Genomic DNA, 16584 nt, shown 5'->3' on the forward strand with positions numbered 1-16584 from the left:
CACTAAAATCAGAATCTAGCGCCAGGAGATATTATTCACATGATGCTTAATTCGATCTTTACTCGCAACTGTATCCCGGACATCATGACCTTAAACTACTTTGTACAGCTTGTGAGATAATAAATAGTATTATACAAGATAATAAGAAGGAAATCCAGCTCATATACCTTGTTTACTGTCTGCCTCCACCTCCTGCTGCTCCTGTTTAGAGGGTTTGCTTGCGGAGGGTAGTTGAGGACTAGCACTGTTACTCCTCCCTCCAGTGCCCTGGGGTGGGGGTACCTGCACCAACACGGGTCTGGGAGGTTGGGGTACTGGAGCTGGAAGGACCGAGGGAGCTCCTTTAGGTAGGCCCGGGGGAGGGTGAGAGGTGACTGGTACTGGGGTCATCATGCTGTGGGTGTCTTTTTTGGTGTTGTAAGGGAACATGGGGTTCCTGATGTAGTTGGGCATGATGGGGAGGGAGCTGAGAGTTTCTTGTTGAGTGGGCAGAGGGTACTGCTTTCCTTCTTCAACTGGAATGGTGAGATTTGTATTATATAATGGTATTTATTTTTGGGAGTATTCATTTTGTTCGACATTGTTTTGTTCAACATTTTCCATTTCTAAAACCCTAAAATACATAGCTCAGGTAAACCTTCATTTCCCTCGAGTAGATCCAGGCTGTAATTAGCAAGCAGCGACATTACAGTCTCTCCTTTAACGTTCTGAACAGTGGGGTCAGCTCCCTTGTTCAGCAGGAACATTACCAGACCCCTGGGAGAGAAATGGTACATAAACAATCAACAAAATATAGCAAAATATAGCAAAATATAGCAAAATATAGCAAAAATATAGCAAAATATAGCAAAATATAGCAAAAAATAGCTCTTTAAAGAAAAACAGATAACGCATCAATAGTAACATTGACGTCAAGGATTTTAAGACGTAAAATCTTGAAAGGGTTTAAATTTTCAAATTTTAACGTTCGCTTTCTTTGAGAATTCTTGATAATTTTGATTAGAAAGTCTGGAAGATAAAGTATTGGACAATATACCTGTGACCCCGATAAGCTGCCCAATGAAGAGCAGTCCATCCGTTAACCTTGTTACTAGAGTTAACATTAGCTCCCTGCCCGATCAATATCTGCGCTTTAGCTTCATCTCCGGTAGCACAAGCTTCTCTCAGCTCCTCGTCAATTATACGTCTGAAAGAGCATGGTTAGTAGTTCTGAGATGACCTGGCGCGAGCCGGTATTCAGGAGCAGGTATTCATGCACAATTTGAAAATATCGCAACATTCGCTACCTTTTGTAGGCGCAGTCAATATTATAATTACATCTGTAATATTATTTTAAAGTTTGTAACTTGTACAGAGTATAGTTGTGGCTATCCGTGTAGCTAGAAACAAACAACAAACCTCAACAAGGCTCACTCAACCTCCATCCAAAATTAAATTACGATTATACATGCGACATACGACTTGATCAGTTATATTAGGTCTGTGAGAAGTTCCCATAATATTAGTTGAAAAGGTGACGAAACCTATGAAAGTTTTTCCAACCCCAGGTCAAGATTCATGTGAGATTGCGAGACAGGCTCATCGCAAAAAATCTTAAAATAAACATAGAAAAAAATTAACAAAAGAATGTGTGAGAAAATAGAAAAATGTAATTTAAAAGATTTAAGCGACACAAAAATTTGCTTAAGACATTGTAAATTCGGAACTTAGTGCGGTGTGAGATCACGTGGTTAAAGTATAACAACTTTGCCGCGCGCAATTAGTGCGAGATTTTGACGAGTTTAGTATAAATCTCACCCCAATATCGCGAGTTTAACCACGAGATTTCGGCACCCTCTTTCAGCACTACATATCCGGTCGCGCGCTTACATTTTCATAATAATATTCCTCATCTTGCTGGTCCCTTCGTCTTTATCATCAAGCCGACTTTTTATGGTCATTGTCCTTTTGGTATTGATTGTTTTGAATTATTACTGGTTGTGTTACTCTGACGGCTTACTTTTCTGTACTGTCTAAGTCTTAAAGGATACTAGTTGTTGTCGATATTAATCGGTTTATAAGATCAAGATTAACAGTGGTTACTATAGTTACCATGGTTACCATTAAAGGAGGTCTGGTAATGGTCGAAATCTCAAGGTACTGTTCCTGGCTAAAGTCGAATCAATCTTTCTCAGAGTATTCTTAATACTGCCATAGGCAATGCCTATTAGGCATAGTGAATATTTCTTCATTAAAAGTTTGAAAAAGGGTATTTTTAACTGTAGAACTGACTTATTAATCCTAACAGGTAATTAACTCTGGATCCTCATCACATTGATTCCATTCTAAATTCTAGCCTTAAAACAAAACAAACATTACCAGATAAATCCGTTTACCATAATTTGACAATTGACATGTTCTAGTGCGAACATGTTCTACCCCGAACGAGGCCTTCCCCGGACAAATCCTTAAATGCCAGTCTTCTCTAGCTGAAGTACGAACAGTATAATTTATCGGATAAAGTATATTACAAGGTGCTCTGATGATAATTTTAGTAAAATAATTAATAATTGCCAAAAAAATGACCGTCGACGAGGTTCGAACCGGAGTCAACTGCTAAGCGATCGCGCTCTAAACCATTGTGCTACAATGGGCATATCAGATTTTCAATGTGTAACTCTATATACTTCATAAAAATACGCACGTAAATTTTCGAGCGACATAAAGCGACATATTTACAATTTCGCTCACAAAGGGACTCGCGAAATCTGAAATCTTTTTAAATAGAGAATAATTGGTGGGTCAAGAAATCTTGTAGGGGGGGGGGGGGTGGGGGAAGTACATTTCGCCACTGCACGTGACACGTGAAAATCGCACTTTTAGTCTCAAAATCCAATCTCATCGCACTTATTTTAGAATCTTGATAGGGGTTTCCAACTAACAGCAAACGCATCCTCCCCGAATTGATACAGCATCTGAATACCGACTCAAATTGCGCGGCACCATACAAATTTTTGAGAATTTTTGAGAACAAATTCTCGCCCCACTAAAACTAGATGAAGTGGCTGACAACCTAATATTAACGAGTACGTCAACTACAGTATTAATGATTGATGATAATGAGAGCACATGGAATATTTGACTCTAATTTGGATCAATAAATTGAGCTAGTAGTATGGAGACTTACTGTATACAAACTTCATGCAGACTTAGCCAATTGAGCCCTAAGTGGCGCACATAACAAGTGTAATTTTGAAATAGGCTCCTGTTTTGACTCCATGGTCACGAAACTGAGTAAACCTTTTCAATCTTAAATAGTAAATTATCTTTAGAGGTAAAGTGAGCTTTGCAGTTAAATGTGGTTTGTTTCTAGTTACACGTATAGCCAGAAAGTTGCTTTACACGTTACATACCCTAAAGTATTAAAATATAACAAGTATTATAATTACCACGCCTAAAAACAGTGCAGTGGATAAAGTTTATCTGATGAGAGTGAGTGTCTGTGAGTGTGTGAGTGTGAGAGTGAGAGTGAGAGTGAAAGTGAGTGTCTATGAGTATGTGTGTGTGTGTGTGTGAGAGTGAGAGTGAGAGTGAGAGTGAGTGTCTGTGAGTGTGAATATCTGTGAGTATGTGTGAGTGTGTGTGTGTGTGTGAGAGTGAGTGTGAGTGTCCGTGAGTATGTGTAAGTGTGTGTGAGTGTGTGTGTGTGTGTGTGTGTGTCTTACTTACATCATAACAAGATGATCTTCTTCAGAACATTCAATCTAAAATGGTAAGGTTAAGTGGTTAAAGTTAACATCATATCATTACAATACTGCACATAGCTGAGCAATAAACACCATACATAGGTTGAGAGGTTAAGACTAGAGCTACAAACCTAGAAATACGCTTCAATTTTTCAGAGTTTTTCCAATAAGTACAGTTTTGCATGTTGTTATTTCAACTACACTTATAGTTTACCACTTGTTTCTTACTATACAGCTTTTGAGTTAAAATTAAATATCATCTAAGGAGACAGTATTGCAATAAAACGGCAATATGGTCAATAACTTAGCGATTTATTAAATAGCGTTACAAAACAATCAAAACTAAAAACATGCAGCTAGGTAAGATAAATATAGTAAAACAACTTTAAAAGTTTTAGTTGTTAAATAATTCTGCCGTTCTACGGTACATAATATTTTTGATCATTAAAAGTAGGAGTGATAAAATCTGCTTTTACATATTAAAAAGAATAGATGATACAATTAATTTCCATACAATAAACCGGGTATTTTTCACAACACTTCACTAAACTCGATTTTCAGCCTTCAAATTGTTCTCTCCTATCGCTTGTAATTGAACTTCACTCTCAAAGCATACTTCATCTTTACCTGAGCGACATCATACACAATAAACTCATTGTACTGCAAGGTGTAACCACCAGGATTGGTTACCCCTGTGTTGACTCCAGTTCCCAGAGGAACCTTCACATCACCTAGAGACTTGGTCTGGGCGGGATCTGGCGCGTTCAGTCCAACACCCTTAGTGGAGTGTTTCCCGGCAGGAAGTTTATCCGCATGATAATCCGAGCCTAACAGCTCACGTTCCTCACCAAGAGACACCTCAGCTAGAAGGAGAATACCAGTGGGTTGGTTGTGGGAGGTGAAGCAGTAGTTTGCGCTCTTAGAGGCCATGTCAGCAAAGTACACACCTTTACCAAACATGTATCCTGTAACCGGGGCCTCAGGAGGGGCAATCCTCAGACCCTGACTGAATATACCGCCCCAATTAGCTAGTCTGGACCCGTGCCAAAGTAGCTGCTTGTTTCCCAGGTCTTTGTACCGTTCCTCCTCTCCCTCCTTGTTTAGCTCGAAAATATCCTCTACTTCCATTGTGTAGTGAAGATGGGTTTTACCATGGGTATTGTGGAGATATGTGGATAACATCTGGAACAGATCACTATCCCTCTCAAGAGGTTTCATCTCTATCTTCAAGTTCTGGTAGAAGGAATCTGTCTTGTGAACAGTGTCCTTTGTGCCCTCCTTGATAGCCTTAACTGCAGCCTCTATATCGATTAGTGTATCCAGAAGCTCGATTTTAATCTTTACTTCCTCGAGAGTCCGTATCAGAGGAGGAGTGGTAAAGCCGAAATTGTGAGGTATTCTGGTGTAGAACATACTGCATGCATCCTTTGCTTTCTTACTGCTCGACTGATCTGCTTTAATACACTCCTCAATAATGGTCAAAGCTTCGTATCCTGATTTAATCTGTTCCTTTGAAAGTTTACCTAGAGGTGACTTTTTGACGTCATAGTTCATCTCCATGACTGCCTGTTCCATCGCCTTGACATTGGAGATGAGTTCCATCATGGACAAGAGTCGGGGGTCTAACTTGCTCTCAACTGGCTCTTGTTTAACAGGGGCACCGTCAACTTCAACCTCCTCTTCCTTTACAGCATAGTCGAGCTTAATCAGATCATACTTGTTAGGGTACTTCTCAAAGTCTTCAAACTCACAGGGCCAAACATTTTTCGTCTTATCCGAAAATTTTTTCATGAAATCACTCTTGGCAGCTTCAAGATTGCTAAACGAAGTGAGTTTATTCTGATGGCCATTGCTGTAACCAATCCTGCCCCATCGGAACCAAGTATTGTATGAATTTTGGTGGGTATTTTTCAATAACTGAAGTAAATAATATTTGTTATTGTTCGAACCAACATTCGTCTGGTTGAGCATAGCATCCCAAGGACCATCAGAGTCACAAAAAACTGTAGATACTGAGCTCCTTGGGCACTGTGAGTCAACTGGAACGATAATTTTTCCACCTTTCTCCTCTTTTATCTTTGTGTCTATTTTTTCTTCAATCTTCTTTTTCTTGGTTTCCATCTCCTCGTCTTCAGGAATGGGGGTTGGAGCTTTGGCTTTCCTCTTTCCACGAGTAGGCTTGACTGGTTTGGTATCGTCGTCATCACTGTCATTAGTTGTGGCTGCAGCTTTGTTGGCAGCTTTTCTGCCTCGAGGTTTCCTGGTAGGGACGGTATTACTCACATTGTTGTCGTTCTCATCGTCGTCATCATCAGCAGCTTTTGGTGCTTTTTTCCCACGGGTCTTTCTCACTGGTTTATCAGTGGTAACAGTCGGATCGTCATTGTAATCTACTTTGGGCTTATTTCTATTTCTGGCCGAGCTGCGAGTTGACATACCTGAATACAAAATACATTGTTTAAACATACGATATGACAAAATTTTAAAGCGATGCTGAAGGCAAAATGAAGGCAAGACGCATTAAAATTAATTTAGTTCTCGATGGAAACAATTGAATGGAGTTAAGAATCTGTATGGAATACATTTTCCACACTTTTGAAAATCAATAAGTTGATGAACTATTCAATGAATTAGTATCAAGTGATCAAATTGAATAACATTCTACGCTTTGTTGTGACGATGTCATTGATAAAATAATAAATTAAATCACAATACCAAACATTTTTAGTCCCTGTTCAACGTTTTCGATGAAATATGAAATTTGGATGAAAATCAGTAATAGTATGAAAATAATCATTGATCATGAGTACACTTCTTTTTCATTTGACTTATGTACAAATACATACTTGAAAGGCTCCAAAACATTTCGCACAGCTACTACATTCCTCTGTTCTAAAGCTGAAATAGGCATGACAGGATACTTAGGAAAAGCCCTGGCTAACTGAACAATAGTTTGGGGTCCTTGTAAGAGGTCTATTTTATTGGCAACGATACCAACTATGTTCTCAGTCATCCCAGGTTTGTATGCTTCAAGTTCCTTTTCTAATACTCTGATCGTTTCAATGGGTTCACACTCCATATTTGACATATCGACTACATAAAGCAAACTCTTGCAACGCTCTATGTGTCTTAAAAAGGAATAGCCCAGTCCACGCCCCAAGCTGCTTCCCTCGATTAGACCAGGAATGTCAGCCATCCTAACCCGATAGTAACCATCATAATGAATTACTCCAACATGTGGTCTTAACGTAGTAAAAGGGTATGATGCAATCTTCGGTTGAGCCCCAGAAATAGATCTGAGAAGAGAAGACTTTCCTGCATTTGGAAGACCAACCAGTCCAATATCGGCGATTGTTTTCATTTCTAAATAAATTGAAGATAATTGTCCCTCTTCTCCCTCTTCCTTCTCTTTGCAGCCATACCTATCTCGGCCGAAAGACAACTGACCAGAAATTGATAGATTCCCCCGACCTCCCTTGCCACCTCTAGCAGCCAAAAACAATTCCTCTTCCGAATCAAGTTCAACCAAAGGCTTCTGTGATAGCTGGCAACCAACTATGGAACCAACAGGAATGGTAACGATAAGTTCACTACCCCTCACCCCTGTCTTATTTTTCCCTACTCCTGCTCCTCCAGAACGGCCAACAATTTCTGATGGGATGTGACTGAAATCTAATCTACTTTTAGATGTTCTGAAAAGAACCGAACCTCCATCTCCCCCATCAGCTCCATCTGGTTTTTGTTTATTCCTTTGTATTTTCTGGATACTGGCACATCCCCCACCACCCCTACCACCTCTGACTTCTAACTCGAGATAGTCAATGAGAGAAGTTTCCGCTCTTTGGGCACTTCTGGAGGTATTGTATCGAAGTAGTTGTTTGATGAACGTCTCAGTGTTCCTGAAACAGCAGTTTCTGAGATAGCGGCCCAACATACATTCACCTTTCTTATTACAATTAGGACTTTCCTGGTAGTGATGAAAGAATTAGGAATCTTTTAAATTTGTCAACTATAGTTTATTTAGAATTTCAAATCATGTTTTCAATGATATAACAAAACCTATTTGTAAGTTTGAGCAGATTATCGAGCTTCGATACATTGAATGATTTACATTGATATTTTATACAACATTTTAGTATTTGACAGATCAAAGCAGTAAAAAGTGAATTTAGCAATGAAATCAAAGCTAATGTTCCCAATGTTTATTGTTTAACTGATCAAAGATTGACATTTCCGTTTTATTTTACTCACCTGTGAACGAAACTTTAAAGCATAATAATATTCATAATAAAAATCAGTATTTTAAGCAATACTGGTACTGTGAAGTGTGGAAATGTAATAATAACGCACTATGACAGGATAATGATTGCCACAGGTTAAAATTGTACCATTTCAATACCCTATTTGTTGCTGTTAAGTAAAATCAATACATTAAAATGATGGTCCTGAGTATTTCCAGGATGTTTTAAATGTATCCCATATTTATATTGGAATTGGTAACATACAACTTGTTTTTCATGTCGAAAATGCTTGTGATGCCTCTGAAAAGTGAGACTTAGAGTAAAGCCACTTGTACTGATTCAATCGCTGATTGGTCAAAGCACAGATGAAGTTGACTCCAGCTGCTCGGTGAGGACCCATTGCAATTATAGGCCCGTCTTCTTTTCTGCAATCCCAACTTTGCAGCTGCTGCATGTCCGTAGTGCTCCAGATTCTCACAGTGTTGGTAGATTGATCCCCTGCACAAACAAGCAGATGATTGTCATTATCAGGGCATTTTATCAAGCAAGACCGTGATCTCAGGTGCTGATTGGTCCCTCCTTCAAATGTACTAACTACATTTGCTACTGTTTTCTCCTCAAAACTGAGGTTCATCAGTATATGACGTTCTTTAGGATACTTTGTATTTGGTTTATAAGATGCTAAGATCTGAGACCTGTCATGTTCAAAGGAGACAGAGGAGAGAGCACCTGTTGGAGTCTCCAGGAGATCACCAACAAACTTGTTTTTTGTGTCCCTTTTATAATATGTTATACACTGTAAGGTGGAAACCAAAAGACCCTCTTTACCGTTTTCAGCTGGTGATGGAATAGAGACAACCGATACAATGGGACACTTTTGGGGACCATTCGTAGGGCATATGCTTTCAATGACCTCCTTTGTATTTCTTATATCAAACATCATCACTTCACCGTTTTGAAGTCCACAGTAAATATGGTAACTATTAGCAAGGCTCCAGCTACAACTCCAGCAGTCCTTGGTAGCCTGATATGTTATTACTGTATTGTTTGATTTCATACAAGTGAGTTTAATATCTTTGTTCTTACTACAGGATAGCAATGTGGTGTTCCCATGAGGATCAAAAGCAACATCCCTTATCTGATTCAAATGAAGACCAACAAATTCATGATGACAAGAATCGATAGAGCTAATCTTTAACACACCATATTGATTCAAAGTATCTTCAAATTTTTTTGACACAGCAATCAAGCCAGAAAAAGGATCGGAATGAAAAATATGTGCTTTCTTCTCAGCTGAGGCGAATACAGATTTGGAGAATGAGTAGCAGCCATGTCCAGATATAGCTGAGATAGTTGAACGCATGTGCTCACTTGCCTGTGGAAAATCATGTATCAAAGTGTTATCAACTTGAAACAATTCATTATCGAAATACAAAATGGATAAAGCCGTGACAATCATTCATTGTGGAGAAACTTTGAATTGGTATGAAACAAAATTTTAAAGTGACAAATAATACACTCACTTTTAATCTGTTTTCCAATTCCATAATCGTTTTCTTCATGAAGGAATTTTCTGACGCAAACATTTGGCACTGCATGCTTGTTTTCAAATGGAGCTTTTCCAGATGATTTCTTTTAGTTTTCTCAGTCTGAAATATAGTTTAGAAGTGTGTGATAAATGCATCTAAATCATTATTACTGTTGAATGCACAAATTGAACAAGTCATTTTTTTTTTTTTATCTAGACACTTATTTTACTTCGGTGTATTCCAACAGCCACAATGTTACACAAGTGCAACCAGCCAATTACAGGAAGCCGAAGGATCTTTTTGGCCAGTGACGGTTAAGGTAGTGTGTACCATACTTTCTTCGTCCGAGACTTTGCTGCAATGTGCAGCTCCTCATTTAACCCTCACACCCGATTTCTCGAGTATTCGGCTGAGTAGACCGGGGGGCTGCATAGACCACTCATGATCCTTAGCTGAACGTCGACGACGCTCACCCCACGACCAGGCAGTCAGTGGGTTTCGAACTGATGGTCGTCAGGTATGATCAACAAAATTTTGAGAGAAAACTGTAACCATTGCCTGAAAAACGTTTACATAGGTCAGCCGATGTTTGAGTGCAGTAGATGTAATTGTATTGCCCACTCAAAGTGTTTTTCGCAATCAAAAGCACAAATTATTAATGACAACTTCTACTGCTTTTCGTGCAAAGATAAAATAGTACACAAGTATAATCCCTTCAAACACTTTGTAGATGACACAACCTCACCAGATGCACATGACGAAACATATAAAATATCCTCAATCTTAGACAAATGCCAAGCTTATTCTGCTAATGAAATCAACTCATCGCATGGAGAAAATCTTAAAAAGTTTTCCAGCTCCTACTTTCTTAACATTGATGGCAATAAAAGCAATTTTGATAGTCTATTAACTGAACTGCACCGCATTAACCAAAACTTCACCGTAATAGGTTTATCAGAAACTAACATAGGTCCTGATGAAAGCACCGTGTATTCAATTCCTAACTACAATAGTTTTTACCAGAATACTGTAGGTAATAAATCCAAAGGAACTGGTGTAGCATTATATGTTCAAGATAGACTTAGCAGTATTGTGAACGAACTTGCGTCAGACGTTACCGAGAATTTAGAATCACTATTCGTAACTAGTCGTAAAAACTCAGAAGAAGTAACTTTTGGGGTTATTTACCGACCACCCAGCGGTAATTTTGCAAGCTTCCTGACAGAACTATCTAGAATACTCCAGATATTGCCTAAAAAATCTGCGTATATAATGGGAGATTTTAACGTCAACCTCCATGTTAATAGTAAAGAAGTTAGCAATCTCGAGGAGATAATGTTTAGTGCCGGTTTCTCGCCTCTTATATCAACACACACGCACGAGAAGCCGGATGTAATCAAACGTGTATTGACAACATTTACACAAATGATATAAACAAGGTTGTTGCCTCAGGTACAGTATCTGACAGAATCTCGCATCATCTGCCAGTTTTTCATATTTTTGAAGACCTAGCTGTAACTAACTCTGAACCTCAAGTTAAACATACCCAATATTATGATTACAGTGAATCCAACGTTCGAGTCCTTGTTTCATCCTTAAACCAACATTTCTCTGAGCACCCACCAAAAAACTTTATTGAATTTCACGACACATTCAAAACGAATCTAGACAAATCATGTAAACTCAGTAAACCTAAAGTCTCCAAAAGAACGCCAATGACAAATCCGTGGATAACAGGAGGATTAATCGAGTCTATAAATAAAAAACATGAGCTGCACGACCACTGGCATAAAGCGAAGAGAGAAAAATGTTTGCATAATCCAGGTAAACTTTGTCGTGAGATCAAGGAAGCCTGTCACTGCAATCCTTGTAATGATGCCAGGGAAAAGCATGCTAATTTTACTGACAAACGTAGGAGAGTTAAACACGTAATAAGACTAGCTCAACGCCTCTACACGTGCAACAAAATTGAGGAGTGTCAGGGTGACAGTAAAAAAACCTGGCAGTTAATTAATAAAGTGCGAGGAAAGCAAAATAAGCAAATGAAACCGTCATTCATGATAAACAATGAGCGTGTTATTTGTCGACGAGTTATTGCTCATGAATTTAACAAGTACTTTGTGTCAATCGCCTCCAATCTGAACGAGGTCTATGAGAGGAGGATTGATGAAGATCCTATAATTGCTAAATCATTCACTGACTACTTGCCACAGTCCTGTCCGTCAAGTATTTATCTTACTGAATGTACAAGCTCTGAAATAATACAAATTATAAGTGAATTTAATAACGGTAAAGCTAGCGACATACCGGCACATGTAATGAAGCAGTGTAGTCAAACTATATCAGAACATCTTGCCAGAATTTATAACAACTGCATGAATGAAGGTGTCTTCCCTGATCAACTGAAAACGGGTAAGATAACCCCGATATATAAAAAAGAAGATGAGGAATTACTAGAGAATTACAGGCCAGTATCAACATTACCAGTATTTGGTAAAATATTTGAAAAAAATTATTTACAGTAGATTATACAACTTTTTCTTATCTCGAGGAATAATATTCGAAAATCAGTTCGGCTTTAGAAAAAACCACTCGACAAGTCATGCTCTTAACTACTCCGTAAATCACGTCGAAGAAAAACGGAATAATAAAAACCACGTATTAGGAATATTTATCGATCTCTCTAAAGCATTTGATACCTTACCATTTGATATGCCACTTAAGAAACTTAGTAATTACGGAGTTAGAGGAAACGCACTAAAGCTGCTCTCCAGCTATCTAAATAATAGATACCAGTATGTTAGTGTACTTGGTGAAGAATCAGAGCCTCTCCCAGTTAAACTAGGCGTACCTCAAGGATCCGTTTTGGGCCCCTTGCTTTTTCTTATCTATATAAATGACATCTATAGATGTAGTACATTAGGAAAATTTGTACTATTTGCAGATGACACAAACATCTTTGTAGCTGCTGAAACTAAGGAAAAAGCATACAAAATAGCGAATGAAATTCTCGACTCTGTGTGCCAATATATGCGCCATAACCTACTGCACATTAATGTTAAAAAATCTTGTTACATGTACTTCTCGCCTACTAAACGTAAGACCATTGATAATACTGAAAATGACTTGAATCTAGAAATTGATGGGATCCCGATCAAACAGGTTACTGAAACGAAATTTCTAGGTGTAATTATTGATGACAAACTGAGTTGGACACCTCATATCGAGAAACTAACTAAGAAATTAAACAGCATATGTGGCCGTATTTATCGAATAAAAAACTCCCTCCCCAGCCAGCTGTACAAACAGATATACCACACTCTTTTTGAATCTCATCTAGGATACGGTATAACTGTATGGGGTGGTGTATCAATTAATAAGCTTTCACCACTATTCCTTGCACAGAAGAAATGTGTCCGAATCTTATTTGGGGACTCGGAAGCATTTAGCGACAAGTTTAAAACTTGTTCTCGTAGCAGGCCAATCCAGTGCAGTATAAACAAGAAAGGTAAAATATCCAATGAATCAACTATACCTCACATTAAACCGTGTTCTATATGTATCAGCTTGAGGAAGACTGGTGATAAACAAGCAAGGCCACATCGCTGCCAAATACTTGGGGCAGAATTCCACTCTAGAGAATCAACAAAACCTATTTTCCAATCTAAGGAACTAATGACAGTACATAACATATATAGATACAGATGCATTACTGAAACAATGAAGATAGTGAAGAGTCATCAGCCCATATCCATGTATTCTCTCTTTAAGAAGTCTGAGCTCAGAGATGACAGATTTGTGACACCACACTCATCTCACAATTTCGCATATAAAGGGGCAAATTTATGGAATAGGTTTCTTGAGCAGTCAAATGCACGTGGAAAAATAGGTTCAATAGGTTCAATTAAATCCCGATTGAAGCTTTCTATCATGAAGGCTCAACACCAACCTGACAATATTAACTGGCAGGACTTAAACTTCAACACTTTCCTATGAAAAGACCCCCATTTATATTTATATATTTTAGATTTTACACCTGTCACCCACATCATATATGCACCACAAAAGAAAAAAGATTCATTCAATCATTACATTATACACTCACTCCACCACACATGCACACAAAACATTAAAGCAGGTTACACGCGGGTGTAACGTTCACTTTATCCGAAGGGAAAAATAATACTTTACGTAACGCACAATTTACGTCTTGGTAGCTAAATTATTCAAGTGCTATTTGTCAGAGCGACACAAATGCGCGAGCGCTTGCGCGGCTCACCTATCCAACACTCTTGTTTACATCGTATCAGGCAATGGTTCAGTTTAATTATGGTAAGGGCACAGCCTGTCAAAAACCCTTTTCGCATGATCCGTCGACACCGCCTGAAGGTGAATGCATAATAACGGATCATGAACGTACGGAATCAAACGTTAATAAGCTTGCAGCTTCCGATGAAAATGTATTCAACTTTGTGTCATGCTTGAATTGGTTTTGGACCTCTTCAATGCTTTTAATTTATTTATTATTGTTATTTGGTATTATGAGCTGATATGTATATATACATACGGTATCTAAAATTAAGCGTATAGCGAGCATATTTAACAATTTTTAAGCAATAATGTATTGCGAGCAGCTGTAACTTAAACATCGCATAAAAATCATATAACTATAACACAAAACTAAAATTTTATTGGAATCTAGGTTAAACTAAGATAAAATTAATATCAGCCCCTTCGCCACTCTCAGCAGTCAACCAGGGCTCATAAAAGCTTAACAGCGCCTGGGTACGTTCACCAACTGTGCTAATGTGAGTGGCGGTGTGGTAAAACCCATTTTAACAGCGTGAATATTTATCAAATATAAGCGCGCTAGCTGCTAGCATACTTGTATCATTTAATTTTTAATCAAATTTATTCGGATATATATTTATTGATTATGTATTGAATTGGTGATAAATAATAAAATAAAAAAATTGTCTTTTCTCAACTCGCAACCTAACGATTGTAAGACAGGCGTTCTAACCAACTGCGCTACCTGGCCGCATGAAAACCAAGGAACAATTAAAAAAGAAAAGGTTTAGTTAATTTAAGTTCCAACCTCTAATAGCCGTAGGGCATCATCACGCTCATCATTATCAACAGCACATATCACTTTAGCATATATAGGTCGGATATCTGATTTCTTTGAACTACCATTGCATTGTGGACAAGTATATCGAGTAGATAGCCATTTCTCTATACAAAGTTGTCCAAAGAGATGTCCACATTTGAGAGAAACCAGTCTGTGAGTTCCAGTGGATGACCAACTGTCTAGACATATAGGACAGCTGTTAGCAGGTTCAGCTTGGGAGGAGGAAGGAGTTGCATTATCAAGTCTGGCCTTCTTTCGTTGCGGTGAACTGGAGCTGGCTAGATCTGTGCTTTCAGACATCACGAACAATAGTGCTGTATTTCACATAATATGTCACATTGATGGAACTAAATGGTATTCTTTTTTATCAAAAATTTGCATTTCGTCACCTCCCAAGTAAAAGGGTATATCTCTAAAAAGTTTATTTTGAGATTATCAATAAAAACTGTTTGTTGCTTACAATCAAAGGACTAAGAAACAATTTCCTGCCGCATAAGCAAGTGTCCCGGGTGCAGTGGCGTAACGAAGGGCCCCGTTGACCCTGCTGTGTGGGGGGCGCCATCTTGTGGGGGCGCCAAATTGTCGTTTGAATGTGGGACAATTTCGAAAACTTATCTGAAGTACTAGCAAAACTGCGCGTTTTGCTCTAGATACACACTTTTTTAGAGATTTTACCGGCATATCCTCTAAAATCACCTAATTTGTTCAATTTTAGGGAGGGGCGCCTAAGCTTAAGTGGAGGGGGCGCCAACAGGGGGGGGGGCAACAGGCAACGTTACGCCACTGCCCGGGTGAAATATTAGACAAAGTATTTATTTTCAGATACATCTCTATTATGAGTCTTATAAATGGGATAGTAGATGAACATATACCCTTTTGAATAAACTTTCTCAAATTATACCCTTTTAAGCTGCTATAATAAAACGTGGATTTATCATAATATGGGATATATATCAAAATATACCCTTTTATTTATTATTAATTAACAATTATTTATTATTAATTAACAAATTCTAATTGTTTAGATGAGTTCTGCAAAATCATGCAACATCAAACCAAGGCAGCTTGTAAAATCAGTATGTCACTTAATTGTGCAACACATTGTTAAATTGTTAAATTGATAATAAGGGTTCTAAAACGATTCACTGCCAGTTTTTATAACATTCTTGAAACATACAAGTGATACAAACCTTCTGCAACATACATAATCGGTCTAAAAACGAGAAATTAGAACCCCTGCCAAAAGGAAGTAAGTCCAGTTACTTATTTCTTTCACAGATCTTTTATCTGAGAAAAGGAAGTAAGTCTGGACTTACTTCCTACTGTCAGAAATTATCAAGGCAAAACCAAACATAATGTTTTTAAACTGGTACTTACTTCCTTGAGAATTGCATTCAACAACATTCTGATATATTAATAAATAATATGTAGCTCATATTGTAGAGAATTTTCTACTGAAAATTTTGATACAAATATAGCCATATTTCGAAAAATTGGACTTAGTATACCGTTTTGTTGACAATTATTCTGTCAAAGGGCTCGATATGGAGACAATTAGAAAGGTTACATTTTGTGATATACCCCTTTTACATTAGAAATTATACAAAAGTATATCTCGATCTGCAAATAGAAGGGATATATCTTGAGATGTAACCCTTTGACATTACACTTTTCAAATTTTTATAGCAGATAGAAAGGGTACACCTCAATTTATATCCTTTCTACTTCTCTATTTGATATAAAATGCTACTAAACAACGAACATTTCAATTTTATTTCATTTCTGGTTGGAGAATAGCTATTTATTACAACATGTATATATAATTTGTATCATATTTCATATACAATATAACTTGGAGACCTTTAGAGGACGTCGCCAATCGGCCGACGCGCAGAGTGCATTATCAAGCTTGCTTTTGGCTAATTTCCTACGAGATCGTAACGGAGCTACGTGCTAGA

The 16584-nt window shown here is 37.9% G+C and overlaps 4 protein-coding genes across 4 annotated transcripts; all 4 read right to left on the minus strand.

The window, feature by feature from the left end:
• Nucleotides 1-159: 159 nt before the first annotated feature.
• LOC134813190 (ankyrin repeat domain-containing protein 40-like) lies at nucleotides 160-1940 on the minus strand. The gene is made up of 4 exons (XM_063820878.1): nucleotides 1870-1940; nucleotides 1037-1186; nucleotides 638-756; nucleotides 160-515 (listed from the first exon to the last, which is right to left on the minus strand). Exons 1-4 carry the CDS (start codon nucleotides 1938-1940, stop codon nucleotides 160-162), a joined length of 696 nt encoding a protein of 231 aa, XP_063676948.1.
• Nucleotides 1941-4018: 2078 nt separating this feature from the next.
• Nucleotides 4019-7689, minus strand: LOC134813435 (poly [ADP-ribose] polymerase 2-like). The gene has a single exon (XM_063821213.1). The coding sequence runs from the start codon at nucleotides 6189-6191 to the stop codon at nucleotides 4305-4307; it is 1887 nt and encodes a 628-aa protein (XP_063677283.1). The 5' UTR covers nucleotides 6192-7689; the 3' UTR covers nucleotides 4019-4304.
• Nucleotides 4135-7659, minus strand: LOC134813439 (uncharacterized). Its single transcript, XM_063821216.1, has one exon. It carries the CDS (start codon nucleotides 7657-7659, stop codon nucleotides 6526-6528), a length of 1134 nt encoding a protein of 377 aa, XP_063677286.1. The 3' UTR covers nucleotides 4135-6525.
• Nucleotides 7690-7926: 237 nt separating the features above from the next.
• LOC134813437 (E3 ubiquitin-protein ligase RFWD3-like) lies at nucleotides 7927-14973 on the minus strand. The gene is made up of 3 exons (XM_063821215.1): nucleotides 14594-14973; nucleotides 9490-9615; nucleotides 7927-9341 (listed from the first exon to the last, which is right to left on the minus strand). Exons 1-3 carry the CDS (start codon nucleotides 14924-14926, stop codon nucleotides 8241-8243), a joined length of 1560 nt encoding a protein of 519 aa, XP_063677285.1. The 5' UTR covers nucleotides 14927-14973; the 3' UTR covers nucleotides 7927-8240.
• Nucleotides 14974-16584: the final 1611 nt, after the last annotated feature.

This window comes from Bolinopsis microptera, chromosome 3 (genome assembly GCF_026151205.1).
Source record: "Bolinopsis microptera isolate Bmic1 chromosome 3, MBARI_Bmic_1.0, whole genome shotgun sequence".
Taxonomy (NCBI): Eukaryota; Metazoa; Ctenophora; class Tentaculata; order Lobata; family Bolinopsidae; genus Bolinopsis; species Bolinopsis microptera.

Coding starts and splice junctions, on each gene's coding strand:
- LOC134813190 (XM_063820878.1), bottom strand. CDS start 1,940: ATGACCATAAAAAGTCGGCTTGATGATAAAGACGAAGGGACCAGCAAG. Junction 757..1,036: donor GCAGCTTATCGGGGTCACAG/GTATATTGTCCA, acceptor TTTCTCTCCCAG/GGGTCTGGTAATGTTCCTGC. Junction 516..637: donor TCTACTCGAGGGAAATGAAG/GTTTACCTGAGC, acceptor TCACCATTCCAG/TTGAAGAAGGAAAGCAGTAC.
- LOC134813435 (XM_063821213.1), bottom strand. CDS start 6,191: ATGTTTAAACAATGTATTTTGTATTCAGGTATGTCAACTCGCAGCTCG.
- LOC134813439 (XM_063821216.1), bottom strand. CDS start 7,659: ATGTTGGGCCGCTATCTCAGAAACTGCTGTTTCAGGAACACTGAGACG.
- LOC134813437 (XM_063821215.1), bottom strand. CDS start 14,926: ATGTCTGAAAGCACAGATCTAGCCAGCTCCAGTTCACCGCAACGAAAG. Junction 9,616..14,593: donor ATGCCCTACGGCTATTAGAG/GTTGGAACTTAA, acceptor ACTATATTTCAG/ACTGAGAAAACTAAAAGAAA. Junction 9,342..9,489: donor AATTGGAAAACAGATTAAAA/GTGAGTGTATTA, acceptor GATTTTCCACAG/GCAAGTGAGCACATGCGTTC.